The sequence below is a fragment of the Rhodamnia argentea genome, chromosome 4 (assembly GCF_020921035.1).
Source record: "Rhodamnia argentea isolate NSW1041297 chromosome 4, ASM2092103v1, whole genome shotgun sequence".
NCBI classification, from domain to species: Eukaryota; Viridiplantae; Streptophyta; class Magnoliopsida; order Myrtales; family Myrtaceae; genus Rhodamnia; species Rhodamnia argentea.
Genome location: NC_063153.1, coordinates 26,456,943 through 26,471,777, shown reverse-complemented (window position 1 = coordinate 26,471,777; position 14,835 = coordinate 26,456,943). Strand labels below are relative to the sequence as shown.

Genomic DNA, 14,835 nt, shown 5'->3' with positions numbered 1-14,835 from the left:
TAATTAATGATCGGAAATCGATTGTTGGTACAATAAGTGGAAACTGTGTCTCTATGTATGCGGAAAGTTAAAACTATTTCGACATTTTGAATATGCTTATAAGATTGTTAATCTCTGAAGATATATTGGAAAAGAAAATGATTGTAATTCCTAAAAAGGATAGGACCAGTTTTATATTATACCCTTCAATTCGAATTAGCAAAAGTAATGTCTCCTTGAAACTATCAAAATGAAAGATGAATGAGATATTCAACTCCAAGGATGAATCGAAAACAAAATCTTTATTGGTTCTATCTCCTCTTTTTTTATGAAAAGAATGAATCTTTTTTATCGAGGGATCGAAAAAAAAAAAAAAGGGTTCAAATCTCCTTAGGGAAATTTTCGAGCACTCGAACAAAACCCCGTTTTTACCACAAGCTTTTAAAAATATGGTTGTGATCTATCATTACGTGTTGTTATCTCTACTATAGAAAGAAAAAATAAAAGAGTAAATCTGCTAGTAAATACTAGAAAAAATAGAGTTTCAAATATTGACATCTGTTATAACTTTTTTTCCTAACCGGACAAGCATCTTGATATTATGTTATTAGTATCAAATTGATGGGCATACTTTTAAGAGTTTCAGATATCAACGATTGATAGACACCTTTTTATCAAAAGACCCTTTGTTAATAGAAAATGTCCGTGTAAATTCTCTACACTTGGGCACGAAAACCAATGTTAGTTCCCGGGTCCTCGGCGTCTAGGCTCATGCAGCTCGAACCCAGTGTTGGTACTCGAATCTTTGATACCCGTGCTTAAATCCATCAAGGCCAAGCTTGAGATCTCATTGCCCATACTCTAGTCGTCGGCGGTCGCGCTTGGGTCTATTGAGGTCGAGCCCAAAGCCCCGACACTCGGGCTAGGGTCCACAAAGATCGAGCGCGGTATCTCGGTGCCCGAGCTTGAATCACCACCACCTAGGCTCGAGTCCAAAAGACTCAAGCTCAAGTCCATCGAGGCATGAACTGCGACTTCGATGCTCCCACTCATATCCACCTATGTCCGGCCGGGGACTTAGGCATCGGTGCCTCGGTCCCCGGCTCCATGGTCGGGGGGTCCGTAGAGGTTAGACTTGAGACTCCGGTCCCCATACCCAGTTCATCGACCACTCACGTGCAAATTACTATCGCCCGATATTTTTCATACCAAACGACATAAATATTCTCTAATTCATTTTCGGGTTTCAGTCATATACAAAAAAATATTATCATTTTCTTAAAAAACGACTTTTTAGAAAACGTTTTTTAGAAATATCACATTTTTCGAAAAACAAACAAAGTCTAAACATGATTCACTTTTCACAAAATCATTGGGAAATTACACAAAAACCTCTGAATTTTGAGGGTTATACAAGTTTGCCCTCAAAACTTTCATTTATTTTGTCACAGCCCTCAACTCTTGCGCTTTGAGGTCCTGACTCGCGAATCTTCTTTCCCCTGTGAGAGCACAGGAAATATGCCATTAAAATGACAATTGATTTGCATTAAGTGATTGAACACGAAATGATGCCACGTCACGCTTCCACCAAATAATAATAATAATATGGTTGTCAAATCACAGATTTTTCTTTGCAACATCTCTCGAGATTCTCGGCCGCCCTTGTCTGCTCCGGAGAAAATCCCATGTTTCCGACCGTTCCCGGGCCGGCTTTACACGTGTCGCCCGGTGCCGGCCCGGACCACAATGATAATCTCCTCACACGTGTCAAGATATGACTTATTAGAGTGATAAGCGCCGATGACATCGTTCTTAGCCGCGTGATTACCTTATCCATAAGCACCAATCATTTGATTCAGATTCGGACAGTTGCCTCGTTTTTCATTTCCTCGCCCAATGATCCGGACATGAAAAAACCGATTACTTGTACGATTATGAAACAAGAACGATAAGAATTCAAACTAAACAAGCATTCTCATATGATGTTATGGGCACTGTAAGAAAGAATCTCAATTTTATAATCTATTTAAAAACGTGGGTCGATGGAAATAACATGTTTAGCTATTGAGATAAGAATAACGTCAGAGATTCTTGAACTTTTTCAATTTGTTCAATTATGATTATAAACAATTCATTTTATTCAATTGGGTCTCTAAATTTTATGTTCGAGTTGATTGTTCCATCGATATTGCGAATGAAAATGATGATGAGGTGACGTCACCCACAAGGTACTGGAAAGTGAAAATAATAAAATACAAATAGTTAAAAGCTATGAAAACAAAAAAACAAATGAGGGAAAGGACGCGGTGTGTCGCATCTAATTCCAGCTACAATTGGTTGGGGATTCGACACCTCGGTGACTGCTTCTAGGGACAATTCATAGCTAGGACCCCAGGCCAGATTTGGCCCTAGCTAGGGTCTCGTGATCAGGACCAAGACGATGGGTAGCAACGCCGCCTCCAGCAGTCTCTCTCTTCTTCTTCTTCTCTCTATGAGATTGTGAACCTTTTTATTAAAAAAAAAAAGTAACTATTGATATTCTATACAAGCGACGTAAGAAACTTGCATGTAAGTACTATTTGTTTATTCAATGTTGACATCTTTAGCATTTCCGTTTATCAATTTAAATAAAGTTAATAAAAGGATTTGATTGCACCAGCTTAAAAAGTTTTAAGATTCAATTGCCACTTTCGTGATAAATTTTAAAACTTAATTACACTTTTTAAAAGTTTTAGAACTCAATTACATTGTTATGATAAATTTTAAGACTTTTAATACATTTATCCCATTAGTTTAAGACCTAATATCGCAAAATGAGATTTAGAGACTTAATTGAATAATTTACACAAAAAAAAAAAGAGTAAACAACTCGCGATGCCTTTATGTCGAACTTATTTAATTGTACTTGTCCAGAAGGCATATAAAAAAAATCAAATAATAAAATGCAATAAAATAATCCATTAATTTTGACCCGGTCGTGATACGGCACCGTCCAATCCGACGCGAAGCGAAGAGGTCGCCTTCAGTCTCGCTACCCCCGTATCTATCCTTATCTCCTTCTACACGTCATGTTCACATCTTCTCTTTCTCCGCTTACATTTTCGACGAACGTGACCGCGAAATCCGAATCCGAACTCTCTCGAACCCTCCCCATTCGCCTCTCTCTCTCTCTATAAATTCAAGCTCTCTCTCTCTCTCTCTCTCTCTCTCTCTCATCACTGATCAAACTCCATCTCCGTCGCCAAAAGGAAATTCTGCAGGAACGAGGAAATCCCTCCATCGCCATTTTACCGTGTGATCGGAGCTTCGGCTACAGGCTACGTCTTTGCTTCCGCTTTGGTCGAGGGATCAGCGAGTTCGGACTGAAAGTTCGTTGTTCAGAAAGAGCTTGTACCGTTAATTAAACCAGCTTTGTTGTGCGTTCTCTGCTTCTTTGCGTGCGTGCGTGCGTGCGTGCGTTAGCTAGTGTAGCTCTCTTTGGGCCGGAGGTAAGGTGGTGCTTCGCGTTAGATTTCTCTTCTTTTTCGATTTCTTTTTCTTCTCTTTGGGTGGTGGATGCTTTGGATTCTAGTGTGCGTGAAAGAGGAGGGATCTGAGTGTGAATAGGAATCGATTCGGGCTTGTCCGGGCCGTTTTGAGGCAGGGAATGAGGATAGGTCGGAGGCATTGAGGCGTTTGTTGTCTGTCTTGATTTCCGATGCAGTTGAATGATATAGGATCTTGAATGGACTTCTTGCATGGTTATAGCGTTTTGATCGCCGGTCCAATATACACATCTTGGTGCTGGAAGAGGTTTCTCTTAAGGAGAGAGGGTGATAGAGTTGGCATTTAATTGTATCGTTGTGGTTGTAGATGTTAGCCTGATCTTACGATTTCCAAAACTGCCGTTCGTTTGGCAGTTTTATTGCCCGAGATTTGGTTGATTAACTTGAGCAACATCGTGGCAAAATGATAGAATCCCCTGCTGCTTTCCTTTCTTTTGCCGCTATCTCGTGCGATTAAGGATGTGCCATTCCGGTCATTTCTCGAATCATCTGAGCAGGTCGCTCTCATCCGGGTACATTAGGGACAATGTGTCAGGTGATGACTTGGCACATACATTAGAGATTAGTTATGCTGGGTTTCGGTAACTCTGGAAATTTCATCTTTTATGTAGGATCTGGTGAAAAGCATATCAAATGATATGCTGTATTCGTTTGGAGAGTAGTTTACAGATCCATATATGCACTAATGCGTACTCTGTATAATATACGGAGGCGGGGGTTCCAGGTTTTCTGCTCATTCAAGTAACATGCTTTCTGACCTTTGCCCTAGATCCTGGTTCACATGAACTTTATCAAATTGAAAACTTCGAGAAATCTCTATTAGAATGGTAGGTTTTTAACCATGTCTAAGATTAATGCATGGCATGGACACTGTAATTTTGGTTTCAAAGAAGAGCTCAGGACCTCTGTGCTCGTCCTCAGCCTTTTATTGGTTTTTCTCCATGATGAAAGGAGATTTAATTATGATGGTAGACCATGGCACAAGAGAAAGCGAGAGAGAGACTTCTGAGTCTCACTGGTTTATAAAGGCTACCTTCCCGTGATAGTATAGACATGAAATGGAACAAGATTACCGTCACTGATGATTTCTGCTGGAAGGAGATTACTGAAATAGCATTCGAGATGATTGATAGTAGATTAATTTGATGCTCTGAAGCAGCTTGTCCGCTAGAGCAATAGACGGCAGAAATTAATTGTTTCATGAAACAGAAATGAAGTGGTTTCTTCCTACACTGTAGGCAAAATTCCTTTGACGTGAACTATGATTCTGTTTAGTGGGGCTTCCACTGTGATTCCGGGCTTTAAAAAAAAAACGTTCTTACTTTCACTGCCTCCGTACAACTGAACCCAGGAACTTGATTCATGCATGTGGAAGAAGCATATGCTCATTCTGCATGAAATAGGAAATATTGGACTAGAATTGTAAAAATAGTTTGCCATGTGTCTACTCTTGGATAACATGTGGAATGTTAAATCAAATTCTGCTAGACTATGATGTATAAGATTAGGTGTTCCTTGGATACCGAAGAACCCCTTAGAACCGGAGGTTGGAATGGATAGAAAAGTTGGTCAATTAACCTGGGTAAATACCTTCTTCGTGAAGGTTCTTCCTTAAGGACATCGATGTTTGTCTTCAGCAGTTGTACAGTATGTGATTCTGTAGGCACCTGTGGAATCATTTAGCCAACTTGAGGGTATTTGTTTAGTTTTGGAAGAGCCTTCTGACTGCCAAAGTACAATGAATTTCAGTACAGTCAAAAGTCTTAAGGCTTGAGTTATTAGCAGTTCTCAAAGAAAGCTTCAAGCAGAATTGCAGGAGGAGGTAGTATATCCTTGACGGATCAGTTTGATCTTACAATCTTTCACTGTTACATTACTACATTTAAGAGCATTTAATAGTGTGATTTTGTTGGCTTTCACCAGAGATTGGCTCGTTGATGGTCGTGTCTGGTATAGTTGTTCCAGACTTCAAGGAATCAGTGACTCACGACACACAATTCCTTATTATCCAGTGCTGGATGCCCTGGAGCTCCTCAATGCTTCGCTTATGTTATTATGTGGGATTGTTTTACATCTTCTTGTTTCGATGACTCCTCCTGTTGGAGCACTGCTGATTGGAGCTGTTGGACATGCATTGGGCTGTCTTGTTGCCGATATCAAGTGGTGTTGAGCCTCATAGAAGAAATCAATGTTGCAGTGTCTCCTTGCTTGACTGGCCAAGTAAAATTCTTAGGAGGTTATGGAATGTCACTAAGTTTGCTCATATCTGCAGGTGATTCATTGCTAGCTTCTAGGTAGTTGGTAGTCTCAGCAGAGTCAAATTAAAATGGGTGAACTAGCTATTGAACAGCCAGGGTTTCAACATTTTGATGTGGAGAACCGTCAGCACGCCTTCTACGAAGAGAGACCGACAGACAATGAGTACGCAGTCCTTCGGCAGATGAATGGGGAAATGATGCCTGTCGAAGAAACTAAAGATGATGCTAGTGCTACCGAGTTGCTAGAGAGAGGGTACTTGCAGTACGGGTAATGTCTCAGCTCTTTCTTGGGCATTAGTACTTCGAGTTTAATTTCTCTCAACTTTCAGTTAATATCATAGTTGCTGCTGCTGCAGATGCCCTCATTACCATCGAAGGTGCCGCATTAGAGCCCCCTGTTGCAACGAGATTTTTGATTGCCGTCACTGTCATAATGATGCAAAGGTGATTCCTTGTGCCCCTCAATAGACTTAAGTATGCTTGATAACTTACCTTATTATGACATGAAGAGGGTCACTAGATATCTAGGAGCACTACATGGTAAGCTTAATTCATTGACTTTTCACTTGCCATATACTAGAGAATGGTCATCAACCCAAATGTAGGTACCACTTGAGCTGCTTGTTGATTTGGACTCTATTGACATGAGTTATCTTAAGATGAGATTGCATTCTAACCTGATGTTTAACTTTGAAGTGTGTGCGCTTATATTGCGATATGGGTGGTTTGCCATTATTGTAGGATGGATATGTGCAGAAGTTGCCCCTCATATTCTCTAGAAGTTAATTGGCTTATTTATAGCATTAGAGTTTCTTTGCATCATAAATGACAGCCGCCATGTGGATTGAGTTCTTATAAGTGGTCTAGTTTGGGATATCTGACAAATATTTGATTCTTGAATCTTCCAACTATGGGCTTGCTCTTCATAATATGACAGTGTTCTCTTATGTGCAGAATAATATCAATGTAAACCAAAAGCAGCGACATGAGTTGCCTCGCCATCAAGTTCAACAGGTGGATGCTATCAAATTTCTGGCATGTTTAAAGACTGACTTATTACTGGATGTTCTCTCTTACCGACTTTTTTTGTTTCAGGTTGTGTGTTCACTTTGTGGTACTGAACAAGAGGTAAGTTTAAACATTCTATCCTTCATTACCAGTTTTAATTGCGCTAAAGAGCATTTCAAAGAAGGTGAAAAAATGTGAAGTTGCTTAGAAAGACTAGCCAAAAATAAGCTACAGTGCAGAATCGTAATTGGCCATCAAGATTTTAAGTTTTGCAGATGTTGATTCTGAACCTTTAATTCCCATGTCACAGGTCCGGCAGGTGTGCATTAACTGTGGTGTTTGCATGGGGAAGTACTTTTGTGGGACCTGTAAGCTTTTCGATGATGATGTGAGTCAAATCTTTTTTATCTGGCTGCATTATTTCTTTTGTGTTTCTAGGACAGTGACAGTGGTCGAGTCTCTCTCTAGGTCAGAAGACTGCCCTCTCCCCCTAGCACATATAATTAAAATCTGAGCATAAAAATGCTGTATAACAGGCAAGCATGTGAAAAAAGGAAGTTTCTTATTAGCATTTTACAGATTGTCAAAAGTGTGAGGTGTTATATCCTGCAGTGGAGGACTGTAATGATCACATGGACCTGACATCTTACTTTATTTTTTCTGCAGACATCCAAAAACCAGTATCATTGCAATGGATGTGGAATTTGCAGGTATGGCGACTATTACCATCAATACTCAACAGTGTCAAAGCGATTATCCACGTGAATAATGGGAGTTTTTTGGTGTCTCAAAGCACGACTGCACTATTCACCAATTCAATCTCTGGGTGGGCAGTGTTAGTATTTTTGAGAAAATAAGAACATTCACGAACACTTGGCACCGGGAGATTGGTGAGAGTAGATGAAAATGTTCGAGATAACCTAAAATATATTCCCAAATAATAGCTAGATGACTTAGATATATGATAATAGTCGGTTACCCGAACTAGTAGTTTCGGAATGTTAGATGAAATTTGTAGATGCATCTCACTTCTGTCAATCGTTGCCCCTGGTGGAGCTTATTGGTTTGTCTTAGGTATTTAAGATCAGTTTATACATAAGTCCCCCCTTCTGGATGTTATTCTCATAATTCCTTTGTCTTTGATGGTGTTGCACGTTTGGTACATGTCTAACTGTATTTTTTTCCCTCAGAATTGGGGGGCGGGAGAATTTCTTCCACTGTTACAAGTGTGGTAAGCTTCAGTTATCCTGTGCTTGCGCCAGCATAAATAGTAATAGAAAGATCTGCAAGTTAAATCTGCTTCACTTATTGTCCTGTTGTACAGGTTGCTGCTATTCAGTCTTGCTGAAAAACAGCCATCCTTGCGTGGAAAGAGCGATGCATCATGACTGTCCTGTTTGCTTTGAGGTAAATCTCTGTGATTCAGTGGTTATTTTGTCTGCATTGCAATGAATACAAATTAAAACTGGTGGAAATGGTGATGTGCAGTTCCTATTTGATTCAAGAAATGATGTGACAGTCTTGCCTTGCGGACACACAATCCATAAGAACTGCTTAAAAGAGATGAGAGAACATCACCAGTGAGTATCTGGAGGCTTATCATATACTTGTTATCGGGCTCGACTTTTCTTTATACAGGATTTAATCTTGGTGATTATTGCGATAGGTTTGCTTGCCCAATCTGCTCGAAGTCTGTCTGTGATATGTCAAAGGTTTGGGAGAAATTTGACGTGGAGATTGCAGCCACGCCAATGCCAGAGCCTTATCAAAACAAAATGGTGGGTGTAGGAGGACACGATAGATTAATCTACTCCTTCTCGAGGCTATGTTAGTCTGGTCAAGTTCCGTGACTAGAGAAGAACTGCTGCTGAAAGTTGTTTGCTGTTCAACAGGTTTGGATCCTCTGCAACGACTGCGGGAAAACATCTCAAGTCCAATTCCATGTAGTTGCTCAGAAATGCGCCCATTGCAAGTCCTACAATACTCGCCAAACACGCGGCTGACCATTAGGCCTGGACCAAGGAAATTCTGATGTTTGCCAATGTCCTTACACCAGGCTGTGAAGCCGTGAGTCCATTGAGTTGGGTCGCTTGTGAGGTGTGCTAGACATGCGAAATGATCAAGCGGCTGAATCTCGAGGGGGTAGCGGCCTTCTTTTTCTTGTCCTCTCCAAAATCTTTTCCCCGGTTTTTTCTTCGAATCGTGGAAACGAGGGAATGTGGAGTTGCTCTCCGCCTCTTGTCGCAGCTTGTCGGTTTCTAGCTTTCCCGATTTTTTTTCAGTGTTTTTGTCTTGCAAACAGAAGCGCTATGTGTCTTGGGGGAATGTTGGCTTTTATATCACTTGGGTTGCTTCGATCCTTTGGTCGGTTCGCAAGCTCGGGAAGAAAACAGATAGTACTTTGACATTTACCCGATCACAATGGCAAATGACCCAAATACGAAATCGAGCTCCCGCGGGGGGCACCGCTTCTAGTGCCAGTGTTTGCTCATCTTCACCTTCTTCCACATATAAGATGTGAGACGAGCGTAAAAGCTATGCTGCCAAATTTCTTGCCGGTTAAGTGTTGAGATTCGATTTGTTTTTTTTTTTGTTGGCTTATAGATTCGATTTGTTAAAAAGCAAGAAAGTTACGGATGTGGAGATAAAATGAGAGGGTACTGGAGATTTCAAGAAGGGGCTTAACGATTTAAAAGAAATCATCCCAGGAGCCGTGTCATGGACCATGATTAAGTCGCACTGATACGTGACACGACCTGTTGGCGCTTTATTTATTAAAAAATAAAAAAAATTGATACGTTGTGTTTTAAATATATATTTTCATATATATTTAATAATTTTGGGGTAATTAGGTATATAATTTATTTTTTTTGTCGAAATTGGATATATGATTTAAGTAGAGGTGGCCGGTTTCGGTTTCGAATCGGAACCCGGCGGTTCCAGGTCGGTTCGGGCCGATTAATTCCGGTTCCTTTTTTAATTTTAATTTTTTAAATAATAAATAATAAAATGAACATAATAAATTATAAATTATAAAATATAATCAAATTGTACATTGTAATAAAATGTGGAGAAAAAAAAAAGAGGAGGAATGGGCTTGAACTTAATGAATTATCATTAAGCGCTTACATATCTTTTTGGAGATAGAAGAATCAAAATCCATGTAGTTCTTTTACCTTTGATAACCCCAACTTACCTCATCGTCAATCGTCGCTACCCGTTGTGGTACCCGTGGCGGTGGTATCTCCAATATCATCGCTAAAAAATTCGTGTTCACGATCCAACTCTTGGTGTCGATATTTCACCCTCGTCCAATCGTCAACACAAGCTTGAGCTTCCACAGACTCCGGGCTTAATCTTGAACGGCGAGAGTCCAAAATTAATCCTCCAGCGCTAAATGCTTGTTCAACCGCAACCGTTGAAGAAGGGGTTGCTAATATCTGACGAGCGATGAGTGTGAGAACTGGATAATCGATTTGGTGACTCTTCCACCACTTCAGGATTTCGAAATCAGTACTATGTTCCGCATCACGAAACTCAAATTGAGTGATTAAATATTTTTCTAATTCAGAAATACTACCTGTTGCCTTTTTTTTTTTTTTTTGCCTACTCTTGAGCATATTATACCATCTACTAAGTGAATTACCACATTCGCTACGTGAAGCGATAGATTGTAAAGATCCAGAATCATTTAAACCATATCTACTACAAAATTCTCCATATAACACTACTATAGATTCTTTAACATCTCATAGTATATTTGAAATATCTATTGAATCTTCTAAATGTAAACAATCATGATAATACACATTCAAATAATCTAGTAAACCGTCTAATTTAATACGTGGATAAAAAACAATACCAACTAAATAGACAAGAGGAATTTGCAAATAATAATGTAACCATTTTTCTTGCATTACTAAAATAGTTCGACCTAATTCGGTATCATTTTCATATTCACTAAAAACACTACCAATATTAACACACTCTATTAAAAATAAATTCGTAGTAGGATAATAAATACCAGATAAAGTCTTAGTAGCATCATTAAAAATTTTCAAAAAATCTAAAAAAATTTTGCAAACGTCCCAATGTTGAGGAAGTAAAGTAATTTCGGGAATATTTTGTGAAATAAACACACATAATAAATCTTTATAATCAAAAGTTTGCCGAAGCAACTCGTACGTAGAATTCCAATGAGTCGGAATATCTTTTGGAAATCTTCTTGCCCTTCTCCCATTTTGTTTACAAAATTTTCCCCATGATTTCATAAAATGGGGACGACTCCATAAAAAATTAATTGCACCATTTATTGGGGCGAGAGAAGTGTCAAGAGTTCGTAAACCATCTTGTACACAAAAATTTAAAACATGACAAGCACATCTAATGTGAAAAAATTATCCGCCAAAAGTGGGTTTGCAAATATTTTCTAATTCGGGAATAGAAGCGGTATTTGCGGCGGCATTATCAAAACCAATTGAAAATACTTTATTTATCAAATTATATTCTTCTAAAACTTGCCTAATTATTCTATAAATATTATGAGCGGAATGTCTTTCATCAAAAACTCGAAATGCAATAAGCCTTTTTTGAATAGTCTAATCGTCACCTATCCAATGACACGTGACACCCATATAAGAATGAATTTGCCAAGGATCACTCCAAATATCGCTACCTATATGCACACGTCCATTGAATTTCGCAAAAAATTTTGCTAAAGATTTTTTTCCTTTTTTATAAAGATGAAAAAGTTCGCATTTAAGAGTATTTTTTGGAATAGTTGGTGCTTGTGGAACCAACGCAGTATTTATCAAATATTTCATATTAAAATCTTCACCAGTATTAAACGGAGCATGATCAAGGGCAACATATTCAGCTAATGTTTGTTTATAAAGTGCATCAATGTAATGGAATATAGGATGAGGATTAGAAGTGGCGTACCCGGAAATTTGTTGTTGCGTATTGTCGATCCCCGCTTGCGTTGGATGTTTTTTTGTCAAATGCCAACGGAATGTTCCGTAGCCGTCTCCTTTCGTAAATTTATATGTTTGCGAACAATATTTACATTTTATATTTATACTTACCTTTGCCTTCATCGCGTACCTTATCGAAGTGTAGCCACAAGTCGGATGTATTATCTCGGCCCTTCCGTTCGGGCTCATTTGCCATTGACGTTTCTTCGACACCGGTGGGAGGATGAAGACTTTCTTGTGTTGGGATGTGCTCGACGTTCGGAATCGGGACATAGTTGATATTATCATCGTCGTCTTCCCAACATGCATACTCACGAGGATCATATTGAGGAGTGGGATACTCGGAATCTCCCATAGTCATCTTGTCCTTGTCGGTATTTACGCTTCCATTTGCCATTTTTGAGAGAATTAATCGGAAATCCGTTGAGAGAATTGAGTGGGGATTGAGAGAATTGAGTGAATTGAGAGAATTTGAGCGAATTGAGAGGATTTGAGAGAATTTGAAAGAATTGTTGAGAGGATTTGTGATAAAAATGAAAGAGAGAGGATAGGTATTTATAGGCAAAAAATAAAAATAATTCAATTTTTTTTTTAAATAAAAGGCAACGGCTCTTTGGGCCAACGGGTGGAAGCGGGCCCGCAGGGGCCCGGCGCCATGGGGCAAAGAGCCCGGCGGCTCTTGCCCCACTAACACTTTTTTTTTTTTAATTTACGGGTCGGAACCGGCCCGAAACCGGCGGTTCGAAAAATTATGGAACCGTGGGCCCGGTCAACGGGCCGGTTCCGGGCCCACGGTTCCAAATGGAATTCTTTAGATTTAAGTATATATATTTTTTATGGATTTATATTTTGATCCACAATCTATTGAAAATATACTTAAAATTAATTCCGTGCCTGACGAAATGACGCGGGGATGTTGGACGAAATGACATGGGGATGTTGGATTCACATGTCACTGACATGTCTTCAGAGAGTGTCGGAGAAGTGTTGGAGAGTATCTAACACGATACGTCGGTGCTTTTCAGGGTCACGACCTCATTTCGAACAAAACTTTGTTCAGGGCTCAATTTGGACCCGAGCGTTACCCGCTAGTTTCTTGACAAATGGCCTCGTATGGGTCGTTTTCAAAAGAGGACAACTTTGTATTGTCTTTATTCCCCTCTTCTGAGGGAATCCTTGGGTCATTTCTAGCTTTGCCGACCTTGTTATTGTTTCTCTTTCATCGCAAGAAAGACTTTTCGGGCGTGGAATTTTGTCTCGTGCTGTACAGAAGAAATCTGAGACGTTACAAGACCCCGCAAAAGCTTTCTTGTTCCCTTCCTGGTCAAGAGGGGACAAGAATTGAATTCGCGAGTGTAAGTAGTCGCAGCCCGCTTTCGTATTTTGCTGGTGACGAGTGACGCCAATCGCAATCTTCTTTTCGCCAGAATATATTCTTCGTCTCGCCTCACGCAAAAACTCTCTTGGACATCACCAACACAAGACATGCGCGTGCATATTTTGTTGAAGTTTGTTTGTTAAAACAAAAAGCTGCCTTTTCAATCCCACATAGGATAGAAAGAAGGGTGCAAGTCTCTTTATTAGTTAGAAGGCCACAATAGTCTTTCGGAATAAAGAAATGGGCAAGTGGGCTAGACCCCACTATACCCGCGTGCGGGTGCGCGTGTGATTGCGCGATTTTGACGCGATTATTAGACGCACTTAGCACTTTGCACGCTTGCGCGCCGCGGACGGAAATAAACCTTAATTATTATTTTCTTTTTCGAAATCAATTTATTTTATTTTTATATTATTTATTATTAATCATGACTGTTCGGACATGAACAGTTGCGTCCGAATGGCGGTTGTCTCTTACGAACGGTTGTGTTCGAATGATTGTTATCACTCACAAACAGTCATGTCCAAATGGTAATGTTTCGGACATGAATTGGTGCGATGTTTCGGACATGAAAAGGTGCGTTCGTACATGGGCGGTTTGGACACCAAGAGGTGTGTTCCATTAGTATTATATATAGGACAATTTTGTTCAATTTACGTGACAACTTTTATTTCTTTCGTTTTCCTTCAAAAGAGAGACAGCCAATCTTCATTGTTTCGTAGAGGGTTTTGGAGAATTACTGGAATTGCTATCCAGTAATCTCATCGCGACTTTGTTGTATCCAGAAGGGAATTTGCCAGAAACCTATAGCAACTTCGTGGGGCAAATTGATCCTAAAAGAGAGTGATTACACACCTCAAAGTCCGACCACATTGTTACTACATTCCATTATTTTTCCAACATATTTTGGCGGGTATGTCGGCCTAAGATCAAATAGAACGGCATCCACCGGAGGCCTAATTGTCATCCGACGGTGACTACGAAACCGCGACTGTTGGAGACCGGTCTGTAAGCGCGTCGATAGGATTAGAATCATTCATCGATTAGCTGTGTTCCTTGGGACCTTCATGACGCGAGTTTGAACTTCAATTGAAAGAGTCAGAGAGCGATGCCGACACCGGCAAATTTGTGAATGAAACTATAGAAGCAAGTTTATATTGTTGAAGGCAAAAAGCTTCAAGTTCATTTGGATGCTCATACATGGACTCTTGACATTCCTTTAGAGGGACACAAAAAATTGGGGAGCCATGAAAATCGGCATACCACCCACCCTTTCTTTGGAATAAAATGACAACGACAGAAGCAAGAAAACGAAAACCAGATGTCTCTCAATTATTTCTCAATGCCGAAAGAAGACTCCCCACCATCTATACCACCAAGTTTTAGAAGCACCAAGCAGTTAAAACTGAGGCAATATACAGATTATCGGACCACGGCTGCCGATATAATGCACATGGAAACAGCTCTTTGTGAACGGACGATCTGCAGGGCTAACAGTGGAGGAGACACTCCGATGGGAAGCGGGTTTCACTTACTCTGCTTCTTCGAGGCCAGTCTCGAAAAGGTTGCCATGGCCATTGTTCGAATCAGATGAGTCCCCGGGAGCTGTGGCATTCGCGATTTTCTCCATTTCGTCATCGATCATGATCTCCGCTGAACGGCATTCTGAACTGCAAAATGCTTTCTCGCCTCTG

General features: G+C 40.0%; 2 protein-coding genes across 6 annotated transcripts in view; one reads left to right on the top strand and one right to left on the bottom strand.

The window, feature by feature from the left end:
• Positions 1 to 3,219: 3,219 nt before the first annotated feature.
• The window catches only part of LOC115754023 (probable E3 ubiquitin-protein ligase RZFP34), a 27,986-nt gene continuing 16,370 nt past the window's right edge, over positions 3,220 to 14,835 (top strand). Inside the window, exons 1-12 of one of the 4 annotated variants that reach the window (XM_048277068.1) lie at positions 3,220 to 3,347; positions 5,797 to 6,050; positions 6,139 to 6,226; positions 6,737 to 6,796; positions 6,878 to 6,910; positions 7,101 to 7,178; positions 7,457 to 7,500; positions 7,981 to 8,021; positions 8,115 to 8,197; positions 8,279 to 8,370; positions 8,457 to 8,568; positions 8,683 to 9,102. In XM_048277068.1, the coding sequence (XP_048133025.1) occupies positions 5,851 to 6,050; positions 6,139 to 6,226; positions 6,737 to 6,796; positions 6,878 to 6,910; positions 7,101 to 7,178; positions 7,457 to 7,500; positions 7,981 to 8,021; positions 8,115 to 8,197; positions 8,279 to 8,370; positions 8,457 to 8,568; positions 8,683 to 8,793 (942 nt within the window). In that variant the 5' untranslated portion in view covers positions 3,220 to 3,347; positions 5,797 to 5,850 and the 3' untranslated portion in view covers positions 8,794 to 9,102. Of the gene's footprint in view, positions 3,348 to 4,878; positions 6,051 to 6,138; positions 6,227 to 6,736; positions 6,797 to 6,877; positions 6,911 to 7,100; positions 7,179 to 7,456; positions 7,501 to 7,980; positions 8,022 to 8,114; positions 8,198 to 8,278; positions 8,371 to 8,456; positions 8,569 to 8,682; positions 9,103 to 14,835 lie in introns of those variants that run through there. The other 3 variants (XM_030692920.2, XR_007198012.1, XM_048277066.1) reach the window with 3 other exon arrangements.
• The window catches only part of LOC115754022 (FCS-Like Zinc finger 11-like), a 5,734-nt gene continuing 5,179 nt past the window's right edge, over positions 14,281 to 14,835 (bottom strand). For both annotated transcript variants that reach the window (XM_048277060.1, XM_030692919.2), the window contains one exon: positions 14,281 to 14,832. In XM_048277060.1, the coding sequence (XP_048133017.1) occupies positions 14,673 to 14,832 (160 nt within the window). In that variant the 3' untranslated portion in view covers positions 14,281 to 14,672. The remainder of the gene's footprint in view (positions 14,833 to 14,835) is intronic.